Source organism: Trachemys scripta, chromosome 10 (genome assembly GCF_013100865.1).
Source record: "Trachemys scripta elegans isolate TJP31775 chromosome 10, CAS_Tse_1.0, whole genome shotgun sequence".
Classification (NCBI taxonomy): domain Eukaryota; kingdom Metazoa; phylum Chordata; order Testudines; family Emydidae; genus Trachemys; species Trachemys scripta.
In genome coordinates, this window is record NC_048307.1 from 1,741,484 (window position 1) to 1,769,392 (window position 27,909).

Here is a 27,909-nt window from a genome sequence, read left to right on the forward strand (position 1 = left end):
GGGTACAGCCTGTGCTTAGAATCAAGACACACCTGAATATTTGTGTTGGTTTGCATTCCAGATCAGGACTCCTCTCTTGCCAAAAAAACTGGTTAAAGTAATGTTGCAGAATTATGTATCAAATTCTATAGGTATGAAGTATCAAATTCTATAGGTAGCTTGGAAAAGCAGTTCAGACTGACACTACACTGGTGCAGATGTTCCAGGGAAATTCTTCTAGTACCACCACCACCTCCCTCCCCCCCCAAAAAATCAGGCATTTTAAATTTCTAAGACTTGATTCACCCAAAAAAGGTTCCCAGAAGCTGAGCCTTGCAGAGTTTCCCCTAGTGGCATTTGTATCAACCATGATCCCACACAGCCAAAATCCCAACAGTGGGATCAGTTTATACTTTCCCCGAGCCTATACCCTTGGAAGTGTTCCTAGATTAGATAAGCCTTTTCGCAAAAACCCACACACCACACTTGCATCCATTTCACAAGAAGACTACAACACTGCTACATCCAATTCCCTAGAAGCTTCCCAATAGCTTCAGAAGGAAGAAAATCTCCTGAGAAACAACCTACTAAACTGGTTTTGTTGTCAGGGCTTAGTTTGGTCCTGCCTTTTCTGCTAATTGCTGAGACACTACCTTCATGAGATTGTGGATAATGAAAGACTTGAGCAATGGGCATTGCCTGCAGGTAGTAGAGTCCTCATTTCAGTTGATCCACGCTGCACATACCCTGTAATTTCAGTCCGCATTAATTAGACTGCACTAAAAAAGCCCATCATTTCATTGTCATGCGGCATGTACTCTCCAGCTAGCGTCAGAAGACTTGTCACAAGACAGCTGTAAAGCAGCCAGGTCACCCAGATGGCTAAAGGGAAATGTGGTCATTAAGACATTTTCCTTTTCCATTTCATAGTTCACAACACCTGGAGAGCTCTCGCAACATTTCCAAATGAAGAAAATGTATTAAATGAGTCACAAATAAATTCCTCTTTTCCCCCAACTACATTCCCATCATCCTTGGAAAGTTTATTGGAGAAAAAATTCAATGTATGAAATTTAGCCTTTAGCCAAGACCTCCCCTGCTGGTGTTTTTCGAGGGCTTGGAGTTAATAGTCCACACTTCGCATGGTGGCGATGCTGCTTGCTAGCCTGCGGGGCAAGCTTTTGGCTGTTTGCCTGTAGTCTTCTGGTTTGGTCTTCAATAGAGTAACAATGTTTTGTAGTGTCTTCGAAGGCTGAAGGCCGAGGGCATCCATCACATTGATCAGATAATCTACAAGATTGAAGGACAAAATGTATTTAAACAGGCAACGGTTACTATGTCAAACAGTCCCCAAAGTAGTGTCATGGCAATTCTGCCCCAGAGCACTACCCCCGATGTCTTCTGTCCATCAGCACTAGTTCAGACTAATTCACAGCGCCCGAAAAGCGGCTGGAATCTTATAGCGGCTGGCTCCCGTCTTATATTTTGGATCTTCGGTTACTGCTTTACGTGATCAGTGGTTTTGGTCAGAGGAAGGAGGCACAGGGTGCTACATTTCAGTAACTGCACAGACTAATCACTTCTCTCCCCAACCCATCAACACCTGTTGGAAAGGCCCAGATTCTCCAAGTGTCCAGGAGACAAGCCTTGCCAAACAAAGCTGTCGGGTTCTAACTCTGACCCCTTGGTTTCTTTCTGCAGCTTTACTAGCTGACATTTCACTCAGAGTGTGTCTCGGCACTAAGGGCGTGTGCCAGACTGCAGCCCACCAATGGGGAACGATGGGCTTTGAGACTGAACCACTAACCAGCCATCTCAGCTGTTAGCTGCAACAGCATCAAAAGCCTTGATCTGCAAGATATCGAGCAGCTCCTTTACAAACTCTCATCTCCCAAAAAGCCCACTAGGAAATGGCAGCAAACCACACCGTTTGGGAGGTTACTGGCACACTGCAGGATTGGGGTCTAGGAGAGTAAGGCCTGCTAGGGAGAAGCAGCTGATAGACAGTGTGTGTTCTGCGCTCACCAATGTCCGTGGCAAGCTGCTTCGCTGAGTGAAGGGTGAGCTCTGGAATCTGCAGGATAACTTCACAGTAGGTTTGCATGGTAGCTCTGGCGATGGAACCTAGCCAGTAGTCAGCCATGTTGTCCAGCTCAGGTAACTCGTCACCTGAACAGAAAGTTCTCATTAGCCATCAGAACCCCGACCAGTCTGCGCATGCTCAGTCTGTAGCGGGGGGTGGATTTTGTGCTAGGTAAAAGAAAAAGTCAGCTTAATCTAAAAACTTTAAGGTACCGGAACTTAGACAGACAGGTCTATGGAGAGTGGGGTGGTGATTGGTGCTAGCTCTTTTCCTTGTTATCAGCTGCTAGCTCACATTAAAAGGTAGCTAAATACACAACACTCTTTCTTCATGTTACTCATCTTCATCAAGTCATTTCCATAGTGATGTGAGGCAATCATGCACAGCAGTGGGCTAGGTTCCGGAGCCAGCACTTTTTCTCTAATTCAGACACGGAGAAGCCCTCCAATAAGCAACAAAGGTCCCTGCAGAACGTATGCATGCAAGGCGTCCTCTGTTCACTGCTACACGTGAGGTGTTTTAAAAGCTAACGAAACCCTTTTAAATACGAAAATACTTTAATGAGACAAAATCATTAACATCAAAAGCTAAACCACACGTCGTATTCTTAGCAAGCTACAGGAGGAAAAGGTAAAGAACAGAATTATCAGACACAGAGATGAATAAGATTTGTTGGGGAAGAGTCAATATTACTTTTGTAAAGGGAAATCATGCCTCACCAATCTATTAGAATTCTTTGAAGGGGTCAACAAGCACGTGGACAAGGCAATCCAGTGGATATAGTGTAACTGGACTTTCAGAAAGACTTTAATAAGGTCCACCACCAAAGGCTCTTAAGCAAAGTAAGCAGTCATGGGATAAAAGGGAAAGTCATCTCATGGATCAGTAACTGGTTAAAAGACAGGAAATAAAGGGTAGGAATCAATGGTCACTTTTCACAGTGGAGAGAGGTAAATAACAGGGTCCCCCAGAGATCTGTATGGGACCAGTGCTGTTCAACATATTCATAAATTATCTGGAAAAAGGGGTAAACAGTGAGGTGGCAAAGTTTGCAGATGATACAAAATTACTAAAGATAGTTAAGTCCAAAGCAGATTGTGAAGAGTTACAAAGGGATCTCATAAACTGGGTAAAAAATGGCAGATGAAATTCAGTGTTGATAAATGTAAAGTAATGCACATTGAAAACAATCCCAACTATGCATACAAAATGATGGGGTCTAAATGAGCTGTTACCACTCAAGAAAGATCTTGGAATTACGGTGGATAGTTCTCTGAAAACTTCCGCTCAATGTGCAGCGGCAGTCAAGAAAGCGAACAGAATGTTAGGAACCATTAGGAAAGGGATAGATAATAAGACAGAAAATATCATAATGCCACTATATAAATCCATGGTATACCCACACCTTGAATACTGCATGCAGCTCTGGTTGCACCATTTCAAAAGAGATACATTAGAAATGGAATTAGATACAGAGATGGCAACAAAAATGAATAGGGTTATGGAACAGCTTCCACATGAGAGATTAAAAAGACTGGGACTATTCATCTTGGAAAAGACAACCAAGTGGGGATAGGATAGACTTTATAAAATCATGAATAGTGTGGAGAAAGTGAACAGAGAAGTGTTATTTATCCCTTCACACAACACAAGAACCAGGGGTCACCCAATGAAATTAATAGGCAGCAGGTTTAAAATAAACAAAAGGAAGTACTTCTTCACATAGCGCACGGACAACCTGTGGAACTCATTGCCAAGAGATGTTGTGAAGGCCAAAACTATAACTGGGTTCAAAAAAGAATTAGATAAATCCATAGAAAATAAGTCCATCCATGGCTATTAGCCACGATGGACAGGGATGCAACCCCATGCGCTGGGGTCCCTAAACCTCTGACTGCCAGAAACTAAGAGTGGATGACGGGGGATGGATCACTTGACGATTGCTCTGTTCTGTTCACTCCCTCTGGGGCACCTGGCATTAGCCGCTGTCAGCAGACAGGATACTGGGCTAGATAGACCATTGGTCTGATCCAATATGGCCGTTCTTATGAGGAACACAAAGCATCAAGCCATACACTGCTTCAATTGTCAGTGAAAACAAATGTCCATAAGAGATTAAACACTGCAGACCAAGCCACTTTACAATTTAATTTAACACTAAGGATATAGAATGAGGAAATCAAGTTACAGGTGCTTTCCTTCAGCTCTCAGGGAGGTCTGAGTGATCTGATCAGCAACAGCAGAAGGAAGAGCCCTTGATAATCCTTATTTACGCCAATCTGGGTACAAGGGCAGGTTGGAAACATGAACATTGTGTATAATTATTGTTCTTTATAGTATATCTAGTAAGCTGCTCGGCAAGCCAGCATACCCCCAATATCGCCTGCCCTGTGTATGCACATATCTGCACTGGCATCCATGTCACATGAGCAGCTATCCAGGCCAGCTTTCCATGCCATGTCAGGGTACAAGCACAGAGGTAACACAGAATTGAGGGACAGGTCGGGGGCAGGGATAGGCTCAGTGGTTCGAGCATTGGCCTACTAAACCCAGGGTTGTGAGTTCAGTCCTTGAGGGGACCACTTAGGGATCTGGGGCAAAATCAGTACTTGGTCCTGCTAGTGAAGGCAGGGGGCTGGACTCGATGACCTTTCGGGGTCCCTTCCAGCTCTAGGAGATATAGGTATATCTCCATATATTTTTTTATTTTATTAAAGCCAAAAGCCTCATTTGAGGTCTTTGAGAAACACAAAGGAGGGCCAAAATGTAGCGCTCACAGAAACCTCACTCCTGCCAGCTACAAGGGCTCGAAGAGGACTACCGGTACTGCAGTGAGTGAAGCGGTTTCCTTGAAAACACCACTCAACTTCACCACATTCAGGGCCGTGCCCACCTGCTTCAGCCAGTCACAGACCAACAGCTGATGGCTGTGTGGACGCACTGGGAGACTCAGGAACAGAAGGGAGGAGAGCAGGGAGAAGGTGAGAGGATTGGACATGATGCCACAAGCTTATTTAACCCCAGAGCAGGGTTATGGGACCAGAGGGCAAGAGACAGGGATGGTGTCTGACAGGCCAGGCATTGATGTTATTTAGAAGAGACTCAACCAAAGTGGTGAATTTGTTTAAGTGGTATCCGCCCTCATTTAACACTTTAATTAATCATCATTCTTGGCACTCGTGTAGTGCTGTTCTCCCAGGCAGCTCAGAGCACGATACAAAGCTGAAGAGGAAGTAGTGTTGTTCCCATTTTACAGATGCAGTGACTGAAACAGACAGATGTGAAGCAACTTGCCCAGGGTGCACAATGAGTTAGTGGCTGAGCTAGGAATGAAACCTAGATCTGCTTCCCCCAGCACTCTCTGTCCACTTTTGTGTCACTATATGCTACTTAGGTATGGCTTGTTATAGTGCTGAGATCATACGATCTTTAAATAGCTAGACAAATGATCCAAACAGCTTCTCTGTGGACAGTGGTTCTCTCAAACATCAGTGGTCTGGTGCCAGCCAAAGAGTGGTACTCATGATGGACATTTCCACGCTGACAGCACAGCTCCATGGCTTTGTCATAAATAATGAAGACTTAGAGCTAGAAATAAGTGAACATATCAAGTGCAGCTACAATTGTGATTGAACTCAACACCCAAAGGTAACCACACAGCATTTCCCAGGAACTCACACTGATCGTGAGACAGTTCCTAGAGAACTAAATAATGCATTGGGTTGGCTCGTTAACCGACTCATCTCTTCGCTCTCACACATACCCCCCATGGGGGCTCATCCCCTCTGCAGAGCAACTTCCCCCAATACAGACATCAGCACAGCTTGACCTAACGCTGCCGGTTTCAGTGAAGGTGCTGAAGTTTTCCTCATTAACTATGGTCTCATTGTGAGTATTCGTGAGGGACAATTGGAAAGCACTATATGGTTACACAGTAAGGTACCACATCAGCAGGGAAATCAACCTCACATAGCCTCACCCCCTGCAATGCTAAACACAGGCTTTCCTCCAGACACCTCAGGGAATCGGACTTGTCCTACCTTGCTCTGGTGGATACGGCAGTTTTCCAGCATGTAAGGCTAGTTCCAGAGCAGAATCTTCTTGAGTAACGAATGGCTCGAGATGAAGTGGGAGGGACATGATATACTGTCCAATCTAGGATAAAAAGGAAAAGGACTGTAAGTGTGACACTGAGCTATTAAGGTTTGTGCATTAAGTGGGCACGTCACTGAATGAGAGGAATCCCCACCTACCAGGTCTGAACACAGACCGTGACAGCAGCTCACCAACATACACTACGCCAGGAAGTGACGTCCATCGCTCGCTGGCCATTAATTCCCTTTATACAAACAACGTTTATTTTCCAAGAGGTCAAGGCCCAGTTACAGGAGCAACAATGACAAGAAAAACTGGGACACAGATTCACACCTATAACTGCCTCCTTGACCCCTACAGGAATTATTGGTGATTCATTTTGTAGATGGGAATCAAACAGTCTGCTCGGAGCGAAATCAGGGAACAGGAACCTTAGGATCACGTTACCCGAGAATAAGTTTACAGACACGATCCTTCCCAGAATGCCACTGAGGCCACACAAACCCAGGCAGGAGTGCATGACCCTTGTCCTTTGCACACCAATTGCCTGTATGCCCCGGACAGGCTGCTCTGGGCAGGGGTACAGCTCAGAGCACTCTGCCTTCACCCACTGGTCCTCTGGAGAGCTGACTGAGTCTCATTAACATCTCTTTTACTGAGCTCATGTTGCTCTCTCTCTTCTACATATAACGGCTAGTTACGTGGATTTGATTTTAAAAGGCACTTGTAGCTTTTTGGCCATGCAGCAGCTTGGTTTGGGGGCCACCCAAGGAGATTCCCACTCGTCTCAATCCATAAATCACGCTCCCCTCTCAATCACAGGTTGAAGAGTGCTTGGGAAAGGAAATAGACTTTCTAGATCTGAACAAGTCCCAGAAGCCCCTCCTGGGCCCATAAAGGCTCAAATTCCCTACAGAACGTGACCCTAATTGATGCCATGATGTGCTTGGTTTAAAATTGCACTCAACTGCTGCCAAACCTATCCATCACTTTCATCAATTCCACCAGGGCCTCTCTCAGGCAGTCTGCATCAGCAGCTTGGTTACAGGAATGTGGTGGCTGGGTGTCCCCTCTCTTTTCTTCCTGCTACACTGCCGAGGAACCTTGTGTTGTAACAGAAGCCTCCCAGGTGGCTGAAGTGGGAAATAAGTGGGAAATGACCCCAAAGTTCAGCAGGCTACCAACTCTTGGTATCTACATGCAACGGGGAGAGGCAAATTTCAGAATGCCAACACCGGAAATGAACTGACCGCATCCTATGGCCTCAGGCCCTCCCTTCAGCGCTCAGCTGGGGCATACCCCTCAGGGTCTATTCCTTGTGCATGTCTGAGAGTGAGACATGAAGAATGAAAGCAGTGCTGCCCTGGCACATCACAGTGACGAGCACACATCCTCCGGTTTGTCAAATTACACTTGGGGTGGAGTGAGCAATCAGCAGCCAGTAGGTCAGTGCAATTCTCCTGAGTATCGGACTGATCTTTACTCACTGGCCCAGGCTTCGGAATTACTGCCCCGGCCCATTTAGAGGCAATAATGAGAAGCAGCAGTTGGAAGAGGTTAGGGAGCAGTCCTCAAGCCACTGCTGGTGAGCAAGGATTAAACAGATATAGCCAGCAAGACCAACCAGCAAGAACTATGCAGCGAGACTCACGGCCCCCATTCACTCTTGCCATCCCAGCACCAGAAGATTATCTCTGCAGCAGAAAGGGAGACTGGAGAGGCTCCCAGGTACCGAGGGGAAAAGAGATCAAGCTCTTTTCAAATCAATAATGACACAAAGTCATCCCAGCATACGGCAGGAACTCCAGCCCTGTGTGCTTGGTGTGATTACTCTGCTGAGTTAGCCTCTCCAAGAGCTGCATGACTGAAGAGATGCTGAAAGGTGCCACTTTTCCATAGTTACAATGGAAGTAAGCAGGGGGGTGCCGAGGACTTGCGGCAGCGTAACCCACCCCAGTACAAGTGTTAACACAACTCAACAGAGAAGTCATTTTTCACCACCTTTCCTGGGCTCTCCAGAAACCTCAGTGCTTTCCTGGCACCCTTTACAAGAGGTCCCTTTCCAACAATTGCCTAAAATTCTCAGAGCGGTGAACAGAAATCCCAGAGGTAGGGATCTGAACCAACAAAACAGCAACTCTTGCCTTCATACAATGAACAAAAATACTCAGACAGCCAAATTACAGAGTCCCCCAAGATTCAGCCATTTCTAGAAACTATCCCCATGTGCTCTTACGTTGCTGATGTACTCAAGAGGAGTCAGACTGAAGTTTGGCAGGTCGTCTGTTAGTGTCTCGCCAATGCCAACTTTGCTCCAGCCCTAGGAAGGAGTCAAGCAGAGAACCAGTCAAAGCTCTCTTCAGCCAGCATGAGTAGCAGTCCCAAAGAAAGGGAGGGGGGTCATATGGTAACAGGGATCGTGATTGCCAGTGGACTCCTAAAGAAACCAAGGACTGTGGAAAGACCCCTCCTCTAAAACACTTCTCACAGTTCTTTGTACATAGGTTGAAATTAATTATTTTCACAGAAATGTGGGAATGCTGAAGACACAAATCCCAGCAGATGATGCAGTGGTGGTGGGTCCGTTGGGGCTCTCCATTGAAGCAAGAGCACAGCTCCAAGAAGGGAGTTTACATCTGAGGAAACAGAAATCCCCATAGGTGTGAGGGCATCCAGTAGAGAGGCAATGAGGGCTTACTAGTCCCAGGCTCCCATACAGTGTGCGGAGAGATCCATGCCAGGTTTTCCCACTCGCTATGCTGGATCAGTGGACTCATCCAGCGAACTTACCTCCATCCTAGAAATCAGTAAGAGCTGCTGTTTGATGCGAAGGAAAACAGAGTCAAATGCCAACTGGTGCGCTAGCTGGTTGAGGTGGGTAAGGGCAGATCGAGATGCGGACAACAGGTTGTGGTTACTCGTCCCTTTCTCCTAACACAGAAAGGAAGTTACATACAGATGTCACTTAACTGATCATAGGAGGCCTAGGTTAAGATATTAGAAGGAAAGGTTTTGATTGGGCTCAGCACAAAGGATCCTTATCCCGCAAGGGCCAGACACAGTACCAGTGGAGAGCACTACCTCCCCTTCCTACTCAAGGCCCCTAGGGAGCAAGGTCCCTGAAAGGGGACAGGGAAGGGTGGCACCCTCCACCACCACATCCGCTCCACACCAGCCAGCAGACCTGGTCAGGCACAGAGGGGAGCACAGCTGTACCTGCTGAAAAGGTGGAAGAACTGCCACTGCAGTATGCACTCCCCACAAGAAACTGTGGCTGACTCTTAGCAGCACGCCCTCGCCACACCCCAGGCAGTACAAACCAAAGCTTAATAGTCACAATCCAACCAAAAGATTTTCCCTGGTTCCATATAACTCCGTTGCCCATTTGCAGGAGGGGCTGGCAACAGCACAGAGATTTTATTGCACACTGCCAGGCAATCACTAAAAGAAAACTTAGATAATATAATCCATCTGCTCACTAAAGCTATTATGAAGTTACAGAAATAAGGAGGAGGAATACAAACATGACCTTTAGATGACCATGCTCAAAGGGCACAAGCAACTGGCCTGCTGTGTGGAATCAAGGAAAAGCTTTGCACAAAAAATTGGTATAGAGAAGGCTGAATACAGAGAGGTGACTATGTTATTTCTACACAAGTCAAATGCGTAATATTGAGGGTAGCGATGCATGAGTTATATGTAATTTAAGTACCAAAAAATTCAGAACACCCTGGGAAAATAAGGAAGACAGAACAAATAACTTAGGTTTATTATTACAAACGTTCTAATGAAGGCAAACATACATAAATTAGATCAGTACTGAAGATAAGTGGGGTTGCTTTACCCTGTTCACAGATGCACGCATGAATGCACATGCAGAATTACAGTTCAGGATGGGTACACCAGCAGAGTGTAACCTGCTGAGAAAGTCTTGGAAAGACAATGACCAGACTTGAAGCTCAAGGTGGCCCTCAAATACAAACTTTCCATTGCCTCTTGCCTTGGGATACCTCATCTGAACTGCACACAACCAGAGCTCTGTGCTTCAGAGAGAGGGAGTTAGCCCAGAGCCTCACAGCTCTGGACATTCCATTCTGTTGGGACTGGGTGTGTCAGGAGAACTTGGAACGCCCTTCCCAATCAACAGGCTGCTGTTATGGAGGCATGTGACCAGGCAGTGGCCCCAACTGCCAGATGTGTCCTGGGCAGCACTGCAGTCCTACCTTTAGGGTATGGAGTGTTTCCATGAGGCTGGCATACTCAGACGGAGTCTCCTTCAGGAGGTAGTTGTATTCCTGCCAGGGGTTCTTGACTGAGTTCTTCTTCTCCGCAGAGCTGGCATCCTGAAAGCCAGACAGACTACAAGGGCTGTAGGAGTCCAGCAGATACTTCCCAGCAGTGGATAAAATCCTGAAACCAACCAACATGACTAAAAGTTAAAAGCAAACTCCACTGAAGTTGGCACTGGGTTGCGCCAAGAGAATTCCTGAGCTTCCCCCATGGCCCCTGCCCCAGCCTTGCCTGGAATCTCCCCCCGTCCCTTCTAGGAGGCCCCATCTCAGCATCACCAGCTTTACTGACACACAAGGCTCCAGCTTGAGAAATAAAGCAGAGAAAGCTAACAGGCCCCCTGCCCTCCACATGTTTTTTTTAAACTTTGACAAACAAGTTAAGCAGCCTCTACCGGGCCCTGTGGTTAGTCCACTCTGCCCTACTATATTTCACATCCTCCCTACCACAGTTGGCAGAAATGGTGCCATGTGTTGCTCTGTGGTGACCTCCACCTCACTCCAGCAGCCACTCTTGGAGCATAAGTCCCAGAGGGAGCCCTCCAGGGCCAAAGGAACATCTCTAAGACATAAGGTGGCCATTCCACAGATCTATCTGCAGCAGAAACTTGCTCCCATGTGGCAATGTGAGGACACACTGCAGCTACAGATATCTGTAGGGACTCTAATAATAAGCTTGCAGCATGCCAGAATCTCACCCCCAAAATCAGGATGGGAGACAACCCAACCACAAAACCAGTCCTAGGTTTAAGGGGTTAAGAGTTGGGGCATCCTCTGTAAAATGTCCCCTTACCTGCTCTCCCAGTCATCCCCAAACGCCATTCTTTGTACACTGCAAATTAAGTTCCCATTAGCTGGTGATTTACAGAATCCTCCATGGAAAAGCAGACGCCTCAGCACTACAGGGCATGCTCCTTTTGTCTGACCTGATTATTTACCTAGCTCCTGAATCTCCTGGAAGTCACTAAGATGGCTCCTGATAAGAGACCGGTGGCATGGGGCTTTGTCAATAAGCTGCTCATCAGAACTTCCCAACAGCAGCAGCAGCAGGAGGAGGAAACTTTACTGGCTGCATTTCCTGCCTTCCCAGGAACCTCAATTCCACACAGCATAGCATCTACGCTGTCTCACTCCGCCAGTGCATGCTCTTACCTCTATCTCTAACCGTCCTGCATTAGGAAGCCCAGCTTCATTTTATAACCCCATAACGTTTCAAGCTGTTGCCTCCCTTATTCCCCCCCTCCATTTTATAGGCCATTACACATTTGGGTCTTGACCAGGGACACCTAGGTGGACAGGCTGCGTACACAAAGTCACTACATTTCACAGCCATTATCAAAGTTCATTGGCTCTTGCGTTCCTTCTGTAGCCTCCATACAGACGGAGCCCCTTGGGGTTTGGTTCCTTTTAACTGGATAGACACGCATACGGCTTGCACGCTAACCCCAGCATTTCCTACCTGTTTGCTAGCTGCTGCTCAAAGTCCCCGCACTGCCGAAGGAGTTCGCCACAAGTAGCTATTATCCTGGGAGGGAACAGATCAAAACACACCACACTGTGAACCTGGGGTAGGCAGCACAAAGGTTCCCAGACTCTCCCTCACGCCATCTAGCCTTAGTATGCAAGTCTCTGGGAATAAAGTTCCTCACTGGGTGATTGGCGAGAGCTCTCCCCATGGTAGGAATCACTTTTTCAGTTTGGCAGTTAACTTGATGCTCATACCTTCACTCTCTCCTGTTGAAGTCGCACTGTAGCCAGGTCTGCACTATTCCCACCATGGCTAACACCAGCTCAGCTCCAATGGTGGGAGCCCTAGTGACTGTTGCTATTTTAAGTGAGGTGTCCTGCTCTGAGCAGAATTAGTCAACACGGTGCCTAAAATGCCAACAGACACCTAACGTTCAATCTCCACTAACACTTCCACTAATTGAGATGCCATGTAGACATAGCCCTTTGTGAAACTGAACTAGCAGGGCCCATCAGAGCCACATTTGTCTGATATCAAACCAACTTTAAAGTAGATCATACTAGCTTACGGAGTGTCCCTTTCTTAAGCATTCAGATGGTTACGGCCTGAGAGACAAAGGCTCCAGGGTTCCAACTGCCTTGGGGTTTGTTAGGGTTTTCAGAAATTATCACTTCTCCATCCCACTAAGGAGATGTTTTTAAAAATGAAGAACAAAAACCCCTCTAGTTTTGCAGCCACTATCACCATAGAGTGTCCTGCCTTCCCTTCTCCCCAAGCAGCCTGGCTCTGAAGAAGCAATCAAATTAGAAACACTGTTTTCCACAGTAGTGACAACACTACCACGCAGGCTTGTGTGCAGGAGAAGATGTCAGAGCTTTCATTCAATTGTTGCCACAAAGAAAACCATTAGTTAATTTCAGCTCTACTCAAAACTAACAGAGTATGGGTGGGCGAAGAGACTCAGAATTAGCCAAAAAAAAAAAAAAAAAAAAAAAATGGGGAATGGGAGTGGGGATTCTTCATACGTCCGAAAGGGAGTCTCCAGCAATAGAGAAGGAGCTAAAAAAAGGAGCTAAAATCCCCAGGCCGAAGACAATAAAAGTGACCTTCCCCCACTTCCATTTTCACCTAAAAACCAGCTCGCCCTCGGGACCAAATACCAGGCACCATTTCTCAAGAGCCCGGCTCATACGGTCACGTTACCGGATAGAGTTTTGGAATGCGGTCCAGTCCTCCTGGAAGAGGGAATCCGAGGGGATATCATCCAGTTTGCACTTCTTTCTTATGGACTGCAAAGTAGTAGTGAAGTCAGACACATACCTGTGTAAAGAGATGGAGCAGAGACAGACAATGGAATAAGACCTCAGACTACAGCAATGGCACTTGCTATGAGCAGTTCGCTTCGTCTCAAGCAAAGAGCCAGAGGCACTTGAACAAGAGGAGGAGCACAAAGGAAGTATTCCTTGCTCCAGCCCAAGTCCCGACGTTTGCAGGCTAGAGGTGGCCAGCAGTGGCAGGTCCAGGCCCAACCCGGAGGACAAGGGGGTAGGGTAGAGCACCAGTCAGAATAGCTGAAGCAGTAATACTGCTTTGCATCTAAGTGACAGGAAGCCACGGTTATCAAGCAGGTATGAGCAGAGCACTTCCGGTGTCACAAGCATTACTGCTCTCTTCTAGAGCAGATGAGCCAAAGTCAGAGGCTACTGCTGCTCGCAGATCTCTCGTTCCCTCATCGAAGAGCAGTGCTCTGCTTTCACCTACTCACAGAATAGGGCTCTCCCCACAGAACTCCCCACAATAATGCACTGATGCCAAGGCTTAGTTTATGCAAGGTTAGCAGCTGCCTTGGCCCAGGGAAAAAAGGATAAGTAGGGGAAATCAGTACTGGAATGCTCTCTTAAATGGGAGTATGTAATAGATTTAATAGGAAAAAATACATTGCCTCTAATTAGTGCCACTCATTCTACAGGGAAGGTATGCAGCAAATACTGTAAGTGGAAGGTCACTTGTGCACTTTAAAGTACACGTTTCCCCACTGAGGTTTATGCTACCAGCCTACCATGCCTCTCTTCTATTAGGTCCTCTCCGAAGTGGTTCTTTCCCAGAAGTGCTTTTAGGCACTTCATCAATGAAAATTCAGGCATACTGTGGCTATGAGGAGCTTTACCTCCAGTCATGTTTAACTTCCACTTTTCATGAAAAGCAACAAGTCGAGGGATCTTTATTGGCTGAGCCAAGTGGCAGATCACAAGGGAAGGGATTATGCTCAACACTAGCTGTGTCTATAGAAACGTGACGATATCACAAACCACAAAGTCCTCAGGCTTGCCCCCCATTGCATTCAGAGCCACCTGTAGAACACTCGCTCACTCACCAGGGATAAGTGTATTAGAAAGACAGAAAATGCTTTACTTTTTGAACAGAGCTTTCAGTGCCTTCAGCAGCCCACACACCCCCAGGCCATCGGTGAGTTTAACGCAGTTGTCGATGGCTCCAGAAGCCAGACTGAAGAGTTTGTTCACCGAGTGGCTCAGTTCCTGGACGCAGTCAATTACTTCCCAATGCTCCTGGAGAACAAAAAATACACTGGTTGATCCCAACGCTCCTTCAACAAGTGTCCCTGCAGTAACCACATTGTATCAGGTCATTCTGTAGCTAACACTGTAGTTGCTGTAACACCCAGATGGGGAAGGAGGAAGTTTAACCCAACAGGCAAACCTTCCCCTCAACGTCTAATTGTCTCCTGGAGTGCACTGAGGGCTAGCAGTCTCCTTTGTTTTCATCCTCCTACACGTGACAGCACATAAAAGTCAGATTGCCCTTTCCTATTCTCATCGCTGCCTCCAGACAAAACACACTGACCTAACCTTCCCATAGGACAGTGTTTCTCAACCTTTTTTTTTTTTTTTTTTGCTGGCAACACTCTTTGGACTTTAAAAAAAAAAAAAAGGTGAGCCCCTTCCTAAGCTGGAGTCTGAGCCCCGCCGCCCTGGGCAGAAGCACGTAACTTAGCTTTGCAGGGCCCTCTGTGGCACAGGGCTCCAAGCAACTGCCCTGGTTGCCACCTCCTAAAGCCGGCCCAGCACTTGCAACCCCCAGGTTGAGAAACACTGCTACAGGAGATTCCCTCTCCCACCCACTCAGTCAACGGTAAGAAAGCAACAGAGGAGGCAGGAATGCACATCACTAGTCTATGTAACCATTTGTCATGGTTATGCCATCCTCCCTGCAGTGGTTTGGTATATCCACTTGCAGCATAAGAATTTGGGGCAGGGACTATCTTCTAGTCTGTACAGCGCCTAACACAATACCCCACCCTCCACTCATCCTGACTGAAGGTCACATATACAAAAGGTTAAAGACACAAGGCAAACTCAGAGGTTTTCTTCCTTGCTTCTAATAGTCTGCTTAAGTGTCCAAGAAGTTGTCTGCTTATCCCCAAGGTTTCCCCTACACCAGATGCATGAAGCACCAGTTACTGGGGGATTGCCCAGGAGCAGACAAAGCTGCTGGAATTAATTTTATAACTTAGGTGAAAAAAGCCATATTTCATTAAAAGAAAGATATCAAAGGAAATTGCAACTGGAAAATGCTAGCCAAAATCTAGGGTCCAACCACCCTAACAAAGATCCTTTAAACTACTTATAAATATCAGCCTCCAATGACCTGCGGGCTACTACTGTACAGATGGAGCAGAATACATTACATTACCAAGGGCACTGCACTGATCTGGATGAGGAGATTTTCTTCTTCCAGGTCTCCGTACCGCAGCTGGTAGGGTTTATACGGACCATACACTACTTCCACCAGTTCCATCACTTTTACCAGGTTATGCTCTTCTACAAGGAATCAGAAGTGAGCGTACAAAGAAATAAACGAACTGCTACAAGGTGGCCGTAAAGCAGCATGTTAGGCTCGTTCAATGAGTTGTGCCTATTGACAGCCACTACCATGTGCGCATATCCCTTGGGACTTTGCCTAGCGGCTTTAAAGCTGAGCTGCAGACTTTTTAAACAAATGGGAATATCATCACTATCGGCGCCTCAATCCCCAGGTATTCTATTTCAACAAGCACAGCAGGAAATTACTAAGCCATATTCCTGGCTGCTCAAGAACCATCTGGGGTCACAAGAGTTCAAGCCAGCTAGCACAATCAGAGATGAAGCAGGGAATCTGTCTGAACGGTGCCTGCCTACAGAAGGCATAAGTCTCATTTTGTGTCCCATCAAAAAGGAAACTACACAGTCTTCATCCATACCTAAAATAAACAATGCCAACTCATTTCATGTAGACTACTACACAGCCAACGTCACTCCCGACCTGGCCTGAAAGTGAACCAGTTGACCCAATGCCCCACTGCCAATCTGCTTAGTCACCCAGCTCCCCCATTCCTGTGATGCTTCTGCTCGTGTGTGTGGCTTTTAGAGCATGCCACCTTGTTGCAGGATAATATGCAAATAAAGAATGCAACTTTTACTCTCAACAGTTCAGTAACTAGTTTCCTATTCTCTTATCTTACAGACTTCGGCTTCTTCTCTCCAAATTCTTTCTATAGAGTGTCTATGGTATTTGTTACCTACCCCAATTAAGCCAGACCAGTGTGTAGCAAGTGTTTGTTAAGAGTGCACAATGACTTCCAATGAAAAGTGGAACACAAGCACAGAACAACAGCCACACTTCCTGGAATGGCACAGCAGTTAAATGTAATCTACTAAAACTGGGTTTAAATAACTGAGGAGTAGGATGCAAAGCAAACACAGGCAGGAAATGCAGCGTTTAAGATAACCCATCAACCTTCACATGCGAATTTCCTGAACACTCTCTTTGAAGGGACACTGTGCCAAATTAAGATACAACTATAAACGTTCATAAATTAAAACTGTGCTAAGCCTCTATAATCATATGGTCTCATTGCTGTTAACTCACCTTCCTTCCTCCCTTACCTTCAATGATTTGCATCAACCACTCATGGATTTCTATCTAAAATTAAACTGCAAATGCTTTAGGGCAGGGAGAGGGTCTTTACTTTGTTCTGAACAGCACACTTTTAGGCACTAAACAAAAGCACATGTCAGAAATAATAAAATTTGACACAGCAGTTTAATTTGGTTAAAACATGGTTTCCATAAAACTTAAGACCAACAGAACGGTTTCCACCATTTTTTAAAATTCCAGTGAAAACCATTTTGGCAAACTTTCCCTTGCAGAGTTTGAGAAAGCAAATGCTCAGGAGAACTTGTTAAGAGAGGTGCGGTCTAAACCAAGAACTCCTGAGCTTTTATTGCCATGTGATCTCAGACAAGTCAAGTATCTTCTGACTCCATTTCTCCAGTTATAAGACCGGGGTAAAACTGATCCGCCTTATAGGGATGTTGTAATTCACCCACACAAATGCTGTAAAAGGAAAGTGCTAAGCATTATTTACACAAGGTAGCAAGGTAGTATCAAAATAGCTCTGCTTCAGTAAACAAGGCCAGGATTGTGTCAATAGATTTGGGATAAGTTAAATATATAGTTCAGTACAAACATTATGTAAACAGCAAACACTGTGGATGAAATCCAAATCCCTTACATGAAAAACGAAACACAAACCACAGAACCCAAAGCCTGTACAGAGGGTTACACAAAAATACACCATAAAGTCTGGGAATATTTGAAATAACCGTCCCTACTTAAGTTAGACACCATTGCTACTTCCAAGCTTCTTGCAAAGTGGGCTGTGGTGTCATGCAGCTCCAGCAGCTTATGTAGTTTGGTTTCCTGGCTGGCTCTCTCCATTGCGGTGCTGAGGCAGACTGGGATTGAAGGCACCAAGGCACCTAATGTTTGGATCAGCAGCACAGTCACAATTTCATGGGGGTTCTTAAAAACCTGCATGAACAAGAAAGCTATTAGCATGAGCATGTTAGCAGAAGCAGCCCACTGCTTCTGTGTAAACTGAGCCCCAGAACAGGAGGAGCCCCACGCTCCACCACTTTAGCAAGGACACCAGCACTATGACCTAGTCAACAGAAGCCATGCAGAAGCCCCCAGAAACAATTCACAGAGCAGAAGAGACTAAACTGCCCCAAAGATGAGATTTAAATTATGTTCATTAAGATGCAATTGTGTGGCACATCAAGAACACTGCACTCAGGAAACTGCCAGATCATTGGATCCTCTCTGGGCATGTGCAATTCCAACTAACACTAATGGGAGCGCATCTGAAAACTCACAAATGTTACCAGACTAAAAGCTGGGCCAGGTAAGATTTCTGGAACCTTGCTGGTTCAGCATGCAGGAGAGGCTGACTAAATGGTATGAAAGCAGAGTTGATCATTATCACTTAAAGAGCCCAGACAAGGAGAGCACTTTATCTAAGGCAGCAGAGAATCTATGATGTTGAGCAGAAGCTGGATCCAAAGGAGGACAGGCAAATAAAGGGCAACAGAGTAGAGTAACCAGGTAGAGAGCATGTGGTGTCTTCAAACACCTTTTAAACAGGTACCTCTGAAAGGCATGAGGAAAGGGATAAAGAATCCCATGAATAGGCAGCTGGGTGACTGGTCAGGATGGACCGAGGAGAGAGTTGGGAAGCACTATATTCTAGCCCCAGCGAGAATGTAACCAGCTGGCCAATGTTATCCTTAGATCAGCATAAGGCTAGCTTCACATTCATATCCATCACCCTCATCTCTGTTTGCGGTAGCTTTTATCATCGCCACTTTGACTGACTGGTCAGCTATTCTCTCTAGGTATTTATACAGCCCCCACCACTGCAGTACCAGAACATATAACCCCAGTATCCAACTTGCAGCAGTAAAACCATGATCAGCAAGTAGAACAGGAAAGAAAAAATGGTTTTCCTAACACAGGCAGTGCAGGAGGACTAGGGAGAAGAGCCCTGGGTGACATGAGCTTTGGTCCACATGGCAAGGCTCCTCAGAGCACATGCTAGTGAATAAGCCAGCATCTGAACTGTGATTCACAACTAATTGTTATGCAGGAAAAAATCCCAAGACATTATTTCAAGGTAAGGCTGGGTATCCTTGCAGGAAAGGCCTCAGCCCATGTTACAGGCTTCATACCCATAAGATAACGATCTCCCTTACCCTTCACGGGTGAAAACACTGACAGACTCAACAATGTCCAACATAATTTGTTAGGCTAAATGAAGAGAGGCTAACTCCTTTTGGGGTCAGGTGTAAGTATGGTAAGCTCTGCATTTACAAATTCAAATGCTTTTCTTGGTACTGCACAATCCTGAGGGGTTCCAGCAGGCGTTCCCCCAGAAGTCACACACAAACCACCACAAATCAGTCAAGCAATCCCTCCAGGGCCTCCTCTAGGTCAGGCGATATTGAAATTCAGGTATTTCAAATGTTTTGCAACAGAACAAAATGCAACACTGACAAATTAGGTTTCATGTACGATAGCGATGAAAGAGATAGAGCAGCTTTAACAGCAGCAATGCAGAGACACTGCCACTGGTCTTGAGTCAAACATTTAATCTTTCTGTGGCAGCAGAGGAGCTAGATGCTCAAAGCAAGCTCCAAGACTTTAGTGAAGAGGCACAAAATGAGTCTGTGAGCTGATCAGTTATTCTGAGCCTTATGGGAATTTGCAGTCTGCGTTCCCAGGCATTGCACGGATGTGGTTAACTGATAGTAACAGTACCTGCATGACCCACTGGAGTTGTGAGTGCCATGTTCCAAGCAGAGTATCGTACAGTTCAGTCAGCTGCCGATTTAAACTTAAGTCGCTTTGGCAAAGATCCTGCCAGACTGTCACCAGCTGCACCTGCAGGGGTAATAAAAGTCACTCACGCTACAGAACTGGGCCTTGTTAACTCAAACAGAGACATGTCCTAGGGAAACTGCTTTTCCTCAAAGGCAGCATCCCTCAGATTTGAACGCACCACCCTGCGATCATTCAGCACCCAAGAGGGCTCAGACTTTAAAACGTGAAGCTAAAGGCTTCTTGGCTTATCCAAAGATTTCATTAACCTTGGTATTTTGCTCATAAAGGAGACTGAAACCAATACCACCCCATAACAGTTGAAATATTTGGCAGGCCCCAGCCCTGAAGCTAATCCGCACAAGGCCCATTGATAATAGGGCTTTGGAGGATCAGGTTAAGGTCAATGAACCATCCAGAATTCCAATCCCATCTGAAGAGAGTTTCCATAATTCAGCAGCAGCAAATTACAATAAAGTTTATAACAACCAGAAATCATAAAAGGAGGAAAAAGCAACAACTAAACACTTTTTCAGGGCACAGAGGGATGCACAAGTTCATTTTTCATTTGGCCTACTAGCTGCTGTAGGAAGGCACAAGAAGACTCCTTTGGAGAGTTATTCCCCAAACCCCCTTGTGTGGAGTAATCACAGCCAGGAAAAGATTCAGGTGGATGAAATGTGGAAGAGAACAGGCGTCATCCTCAGTTTAAATTGGACAAGTGAGATGACCAGAGTGGCAGCCCCCCCTACAGGCTAAACCAAGGAACTACTTCACATTTCACTCCCCCAAATTAAAATGTGACCATGACAGAGACTAGATACCTTGTGACATTTGTAGTAATAAGCCAGGAGTTGGGGCATCCGATCAATTTCAGTGAAGACTTTCACAAACACTTTTGCCTGGTCTAAATACAACAACACAGAACATTAGTTAACAGGTCACCCTCCTAACTTGTGTGACTGCCCTGAGCAAAACAAGTCTTCTGGACTAAGCAGGAAAATCCACCCTCTTCAGTTTGGAGAAGAGCCTGGATACGGTGTGTGGGATGGAGCACCACAATACGTGAAGAAAGTGACAAGGCCTCCCTGTGTTCCTTTCCCTTCACCTAGGGCAGCTGCCTCTGAATCCATAGCCACAGAAATTCCAGAGTGGTAGAGTAAAGTGATGATGGAAGAGTTTTTAACTTCCCTTGAGAAAACATTTCTAACTCCAGGCCCCCTGTAACAGTACTGAGTCCCAAAAAGACTGGATGCTTTTTTCAGACAGACAGGGCTAGTGCCCTCCAGACCAGAGCACGTGTCAGTAGAACCGAACTGCACTCCTCAGTTTTGCCTTCCTCACCCCCAGGTGCCAGGACCACAACTAGCTGTCTCTTCACCTTGACTAAATGACTCAGCTACCATTTACTCAAAGCCTGAAAGTCTCCCTGCTCCCTTTGCATTACCGGAACAGTGGGGACGGCTTGGTCTACAAAACACACTTGGGTTCAGAGATGTTAGTAATGACGTATTTAGGAACTTGTTTCTGGTTTGCTGGAAGGGCCCAGGTGGCTTCCTGTAAATCTGACACAAAGCAAGTAACTAGGGTTGCTCTAGAGCAAGTACAAAGGAGAGAACAGCACCTCCCCCCGCCCCAAAGGACACATTTGTTGTCCTGTGTTCCTATCTACAGGGTCAGATCTAAGAAAGATCTCTTGAAGAACTCAGAAGAACATGTGAAATACTATCAACAGAAAGGAAAAGTATGTTTGCCAGCTGCTCCGGAGGAAATATTAAAAGGGTAATAGACTCAGGGCTGCATTTATCTCAAAGTGAGCCAGAACCTCTTGAATAACTAAGCCAAGCAATGGACCCATTGCCAATACAGAAGCGCCACCTGCTGTCAGTTTCCTACCATAGCTACATGACATATCTAAAGAACTCATATGGGACACATTAATATCATGCAGCTTCTATGAGGCTCTCTCCTTGTCGGTGGGAGAAAACATTCTCAAACATCACTGTGTCTCCTGCATCTGCCTGCAAAAGGGCCATACAGCCCAAGAGCAGCAACAAGACAGACACGTATACTGAGACAGATGGGTGCAGAACCTAAGGAAACAGAGCCAGTGTGATGGACTGGAAGACCAGAAAGAGAGTGACGAGAAAAGCAAAGAAGAGAGGAGTAAAGGAGGAAGAGTGTGAAAAAGAACACAAGCACATGAACCCTTCATATTAACCTTTTCCTTCCTCCCTCTGCTTGTCTCACTCTGCATCTTGTCTTCAAGTAGAAAATAAGCTCACTGGGGCCTGGACTGTCTCAGTCTGTGTTTGTGCAGCACAATAGCATGATCATTATGGAGGCCTCTAGGTCAGGGGTTTTCAAACTGGGGGTCAGGATCCCTCAGGGGGTCACAAGGTTATTACATGGGGGGTCGTGAGCTGTCAGCCTCCACCCCAAACCCCGCTTTGCCGCCAGCATTTATAATGGTGTTAAATATATTTAAAAGTGTTTTTAATTTAAGGGGGGGAGAGCATCACACTCAGAGGCTTGCTATGTGAAAGGGGTCACCAGTACAAAAGTTTGAGAACCTCTGCTCTAGGTGCTACTGAAATACAAATAAGAAACTGACAGTGTAAGGGTGGGGAAAGGGAGCAAGGCCAGACCAAAAAACCCAAACCATTTTATAACTTTCTCCCTTGTTTCGAATGCACCTTTTACAAGGCACTAAAGAGTCATAGCATTTCCCAATGAAGTTATCCACTGATTACAATATCAAGCTACGCTACATACGCTCAGCAGCTCTTTGATATAGCAGCTACAGGGATCTTAAACACACTCAAGAAACATTCCCCAACCTGGATCAAATCCAGGGGTGGAAAGAAGGCTGCAGACTATGGGAGAATCCAACACGTACTGGGCTGCAGGCTGCTGTCCCACGCATCTCTTTTCGTTTGGTTCTGCCAAGAAAGGGCACGTAAGCCAGCCCCAAAGAGACCCAATGGATACACTCCCAACTCAGGCAGCATTTAGCTTTCTGGTGAGCAAACCCCAAAACAAACAGACAGAAAGCAAAAAAGAAAAAAAAGACAGAAATGAAGAAAGGACAAATTGAATAGGAGATGGTGGGAGGTGTACAAGGCTTGGCAGAAGGAGCACCAAACAGCAGCTGGGGGGCTGGAAGCATGCTATTGAGATCACCATGACTCGCTCTCCTGATGAAGGCAACACCTACATATAAATACATCTACACTGAAGACAAGGGAAACAGAGCCGTACTGACCTACAGACTGAGCGTTGAAAGTGGCCACAATCTGGGGGCTGGCCATGGCCTCTAGCCGGTTCTTCAGAGCCTCTAGGTGCACGCATTTCTCAGAGTAGTCCGGAGTGTCCACAAGCATCGCCAGGCTGTTCTGCATGCCTGTTAACTTGGCAGAGATCACTGACACATCCTGCCACCAAAGGAAGTTAGGGAATTGTTAACACAATATCAAAAATGCCAAGTCCTAAGTTCCACAGTGACATCTGGGAAGCAGAGGCATATTTCCATTTGAAAGGTGACTTGAAAGGACTTTTTTTTAAATTAGGTTTCTTTATGATTGACAATTTTCATGCCTTTGTCTTTTTCAAGCAGGTACCTACTTGTGTTTTAAAAGTTTCCTCAATATCTGCACTCAGTGTGCTCCACTTGTCTGCTTCCTGGAGGGACTCAGCAGCCAGCTGCATTCTGGATTTCACTCGATCAAGCTCTACCAAGACCTGAAACAGAGATGGAACTGCTGCCCATCAGAATTGGGGACAAACGTGGAAGCTGCTTGATTTTGTGGGGAGTAAGGTGGGGGGGGGGAGAAGGTTATTTCTGTTATATTTGGGTTTAAGAAACTGGGTAATAGCAATTTCAGGAGGACGTTGGCTAAAATCAATGTTAGGGATTTACACAGAAGTGGATCATCTCTCCGAGGAGCTGACGATATTAAAATCAACTTTAAAATTGAATCAGCTGATGAGCACCATCAGTAGAGATTTGAGAACCTAATGAGGAATGTTGCTTTTATTCAGGGTCTACGCCCAACTCTAAACAGTAATATGGATATGTGATCCGAGGGAAAAGGGGCTGGGCTCTAAAACTGCAGAAACCAGTTGCAAAACAGTTCACCAAAGATCTGCAGTACTGTGGATAAACCATCAGCCCCTCTGCTTAAGCAGCTCACTCCTGAATCATCACAAGAAAACAAGCACACCTATAAACTGGTTTGAATTTGGGATTCAATATAATCAGCGTCCATTTTGTCTGGAAAAATGCAAAGCAACTCTATAACATGGTATTAATACACCACCACCACCAATAAGCTCAGACAATAAAGGCTTCCGCAGCTTGCTGCGTGTCATGAAAGATGGATCACTCACATGAGGAGAGTTATAAGCTCATGAAGGTCTGATCAGAGCTAGTTCTAGTCTGGGTTGCTAACATTTATGTCTTGGTGGTAAGGTGGCTACTGCATTAGCTTTTCACTTCTGAGTACACAGTGCATGGCTGAGTTAACAAGGAAAATGCTTTTGGGGATGTCAACCTAGTCTCCCATCTGTCCCCACACAAAACCACCATACGGCATCACTCTCTGCTTAAGAGAGGCTTTGGACTGGAATATCAGGGGTGCTGCAGCCCAGAACCAAGGCACAATCTGTAGGGACATTTGCATTGCGTCTGCCCATGCTACATCCCGCTTTAGACACTTCGATTAGTTCTTCAATTTAATAAGCACTATCATTCATTCACAATAAGAAAAAGTCAATATCTCCAGAACTTTTTTACTTCTTCACAAAAGTACGAAAAATCTGAAGCAGCCGACAGGGTATCAAATTGTTGAAGCCTAGTACAATCAGTCTGTAGTTCAGAGAAGCTACCAGATTGTAGGAGTTTTTAGTGACTGTTCTGCTTGAAAAAAGCACAGAGATTCCTTGCATCTAGGATCTCAGCCTCAGAACTTGCTGAAGTGCAACAAGATGACCGTGGCAATTTAAAAAGGACACAATATCAGAGCAGGAAATCAGTCTCCCTTATTTGTCAGCATCTACCAGAGCTCAAACTGCTGCAGAGAGCTAACAGCACCCCCCTGGAATTGCACAAACCAAAACAGAGTCTTCAAAAAGAACAGGAGTACTCGTGGCACCTTCAGTAACTTTGGCAGCTACAGCAAATCTGGAAATCACAGGCAAATATTTAGTGAGGAGAGAAGTTACCTGCATTGACTGAGCTGTGTCCTCTTCAAATTTCTTAATGTCCTCCTTAACAAGGATCATTTGTTCCTTCAGGAAAGTTGCCTCCTGTTTCAAGGCTTCCACATCCCGAAGGACTCTGGGCATGTTCTGGAGCGCCTGGTGGCTTGTTTCTGCAGAAACAAACAGCAACGGAATGACAAGGGACTCAACCCTCACACAGAACAAACTTCCCAAGGAGCATGGTGTACAACAAATCTTCATTGCTGCATTGAAGCTACAGCAGAATCTCAAGAGTTACAAACATCTTGGGAATGGAGGCTGTTTGTAACTCTGAAATGTTCATAACTCAGAACAAAGCGTTATGGTTGTTCTTTCAAAAGTTTACAACTGAACATTGACTCAAGACAGCTTTCAAACTTTACTATGCAGAAGAAAAAAAGCTGCTCTCTTCTTTTTTAGCAGTTTACATTTAACACAATACTGTACTAGCTCTTGCTTTTTGGTTGGGTTTTTTTTGGGGGGGGGGAGGAGGGGTGTCTCTCTGCTGCTGCCTAATTGTGTACTTTTGGTTGCAAATGAGACGTGTGGTGGACTGGTCAGTTCGTATCTCTGAGGTTCTACTGTATATTTAAAAAGATCTTCCAGATCTGGAATAGCAGGGCATGCTGCATATTAGGGACAATCCTCTGAGCATTTGGTAAGTGCCTATCAGCGTATATAAATAATACTAAGACAAAGCATGTAAAGCAATGCTGGCAGGGGGATTGGTAGGACAGCAGAAGAGGGAAGAACAATTGGGCTGGAATACCAGAAGACGCTACAGGTCAGGACAGACATGGGCAGGAAAAGATTCTCTCGTCCTGCAAGAGTTTTCAAAATTTCAATTTTTTTCCCTATTCCAAATCAGCACAAAAAGTCAAAATCCTCAAACTAATAGTCTAAAACAGTGGTCGGCAACCTTTCAGAAGTGGTGTGCCAAGTCTTCATTTATTCACTCTAATTTAAGGTTTCGTGTGCCAGTAATACATTTTAACGTTTTTAAAAGGTCTTTTTATATACGTTTATAATATATAACTAAACTATTGTTGTATGAAAAGTAAATAAGGTTTTTAAAATGTTTAAGAAGCTTCATTTAAAATTAAATTAAAATGCAGAGTCCCCCAGACCGGTGGCCAGAACCCAGGCAGTGTGAGTGCCACTGAAAAATCAGCTCACATGCCATAGGTTGCCTACCCCGATCTAAAAAAAACCCAAAACACACAAAAAGGGGTCAGGTCAACTGAAACATTTCATTTCAATATTGACTTTTTTTTAAGAACATAAGAACGGCTGTACTGGGTCAGACCAAAGGTCCATTCAGCCCAGTTTCCTGTCCTCTGACAGTGGCCAATCCCAGGTGTCCCAGAGGGAGTGGACCTAACAGGTAATGATCAAGTGATCTCTCTCCTGCCATCCATCTCCATCCTCTGACAAACAGAGGCTAGGGACACCATTCCTTACCCATCCTGACTAGTAGCCATTAATGAACTTAGAACTGGATAAATTCATGGAGGTTCTTTTAAGCCCTGTTATAGTCCTAGCCTTCACAACCTCCTCGGGCAAGGAGTTCCACAGGTTGACTGTGCGCTGCGTGAAGAACTTCCTTGTATTTGTTTTAAACGTTTTGTTTTTTAAAGAAAATTTTTGTAGCATAAATTACCATTTTAAAATGAAAAGTTGTTTCAACATTAAAAACAAAACGTTTTGTTTCCAAAATATCAACATGGGATGCTTCAACGATTTCAACAAATACATTTGCCATTTTCAAATCGGGAGATGGGTCAAAACTGACCCCGCCCCACAAGCAATTCGGGTTTCCATGAATCAATGTTCTTAAAGGAAAAGAGAAGGGTGGGGAAAGTCCCATCGCGTCCCCTCGGCAGGGCGGGGTCGCTGGAGGAAGTTCGCACCCGCCCTGGCTGCAGCGAGCGCTGCCCCGTCCCCGCCCGGCCGAGCGCAAGGACCCGCAGCGGCACCTTCCACGGCGTTGTTGACCTCCTGGATGAAGAGCTGCAACTTCATCACCAAGGTAGCGGCGTGAGCGTCCACCTTGCCGGGCGCGTCCTGCTGCTGCTGCACGGCGCGGAAGGCTCCGTTCACCCAGCGCTTCACCTCGAAGTCATCGGCCAGGAACTTGGAGAAATCCATCGCCGGGCGCCGGGGCCGCTCCGCGCCGGGCTCCTAGGGGGGAAGCGGGGCTGATGGTAACACCGGGGGGGGGGGGGGGGCGCTTCCCCCCAGGCCCCTCTCCACCCGGCCCGGCCCGGCCCGTCCTCCCCGCCCCGGCCTCCCCCGCGGGCCCCTCCCAGCCCGAGCCCCCGCTGGCCCGGGAGCGGGGAGCTGGCATCACGCAGGCCCGGCCCCACCCGGGGCAGACGCCCCCGGCCCCCGCAAGGCCCCGGGGGAGGGGCAGGAGGCCGGCTGTGGGGGAGGGGACGCCCAGACTCACAATCCCTGTAGGCGGCGGCGGCCATCTTGGTTGTGTCATGAACAACAGAGAGCGCAAAGGTTGCCGGGAAACGCCAGGCGCCGTCGTACCCAGCCGGCCACCGTACCCCGCCGCCCCTGCTCTGCGATCGGCCCCGCCCGGCCACCGTAGCGGCCCAGCCAAGCCGCCGGCGGACCCACGGGCCTCGGCCTGCTCCAGGCCCCGCTCCTGCCGAGGGGCCGGGCCGGTGGCGCTGGGGTTGCCGGGCTCCAGTTTGCGCCCGGCGTAGGGCAGGGAGCTGTCCCTAGGGGCGTGGGAAGCCAGGGAGACTCAGCACGTTGCCCCGGCTCCGCAGCTCTCATTGGCCAGGAACCATGACCAATGGGAGCTATAGGGGCGGAGCCAGCGGGCACGCGGTGCCTGGCGGCTGCTTCCTGTAAGTCATGCCAAGCACCACCGGGACCCCGCCCCAGTCTGGAGCCCTCACCCCAACCCCCTGCCCCGTCCCGGAGCCCTCTCCCTCATCCCCGGCCCCACCCCAGCGCCTGCACCCCCAGCCGGAGTCCTCACTCTCCTCCTGCACCCCTGCCCTGTCCCGGAGCCCTCTCCC

At 46.7% G+C, this 27,909-nt stretch overlaps 1 protein-coding gene across 1 annotated transcript; it reads right to left on the reverse strand.

Moving 5' to 3' along the window:
* Positions 1–399: 399 nt before the first annotated feature.
* Positions 400–27,397, reverse strand: COG7 (component of oligomeric golgi complex 7). Its single transcript, XM_034782770.1, has 18 exons — positions 27,321–27,397; positions 26,848–27,052; positions 24,854–25,002; positions 23,255–23,371; positions 22,896–23,064; positions 20,455–20,537; positions 19,571–19,693; positions 17,587–17,785; positions 15,626–15,753; positions 14,327–14,481; positions 13,118–13,234; positions 11,906–11,971; positions 10,381–10,567; positions 8,948–9,088; positions 8,394–8,477; positions 6,103–6,217; positions 2,005–2,148; positions 400–1,269 (listed from the first exon to the last, which is right to left on the reverse strand). The coding sequence occupies exons 1-18, from the start codon at positions 27,357–27,359 to the stop codon at positions 1,103–1,105; spliced, it is 2,388 nt and encodes a 795-aa protein (XP_034638661.1). The 5' UTR covers positions 27,360–27,397; the 3' UTR covers positions 400–1,102.
* Between the last annotated feature and the right edge of the window lie 512 nt (positions 27,398–27,909).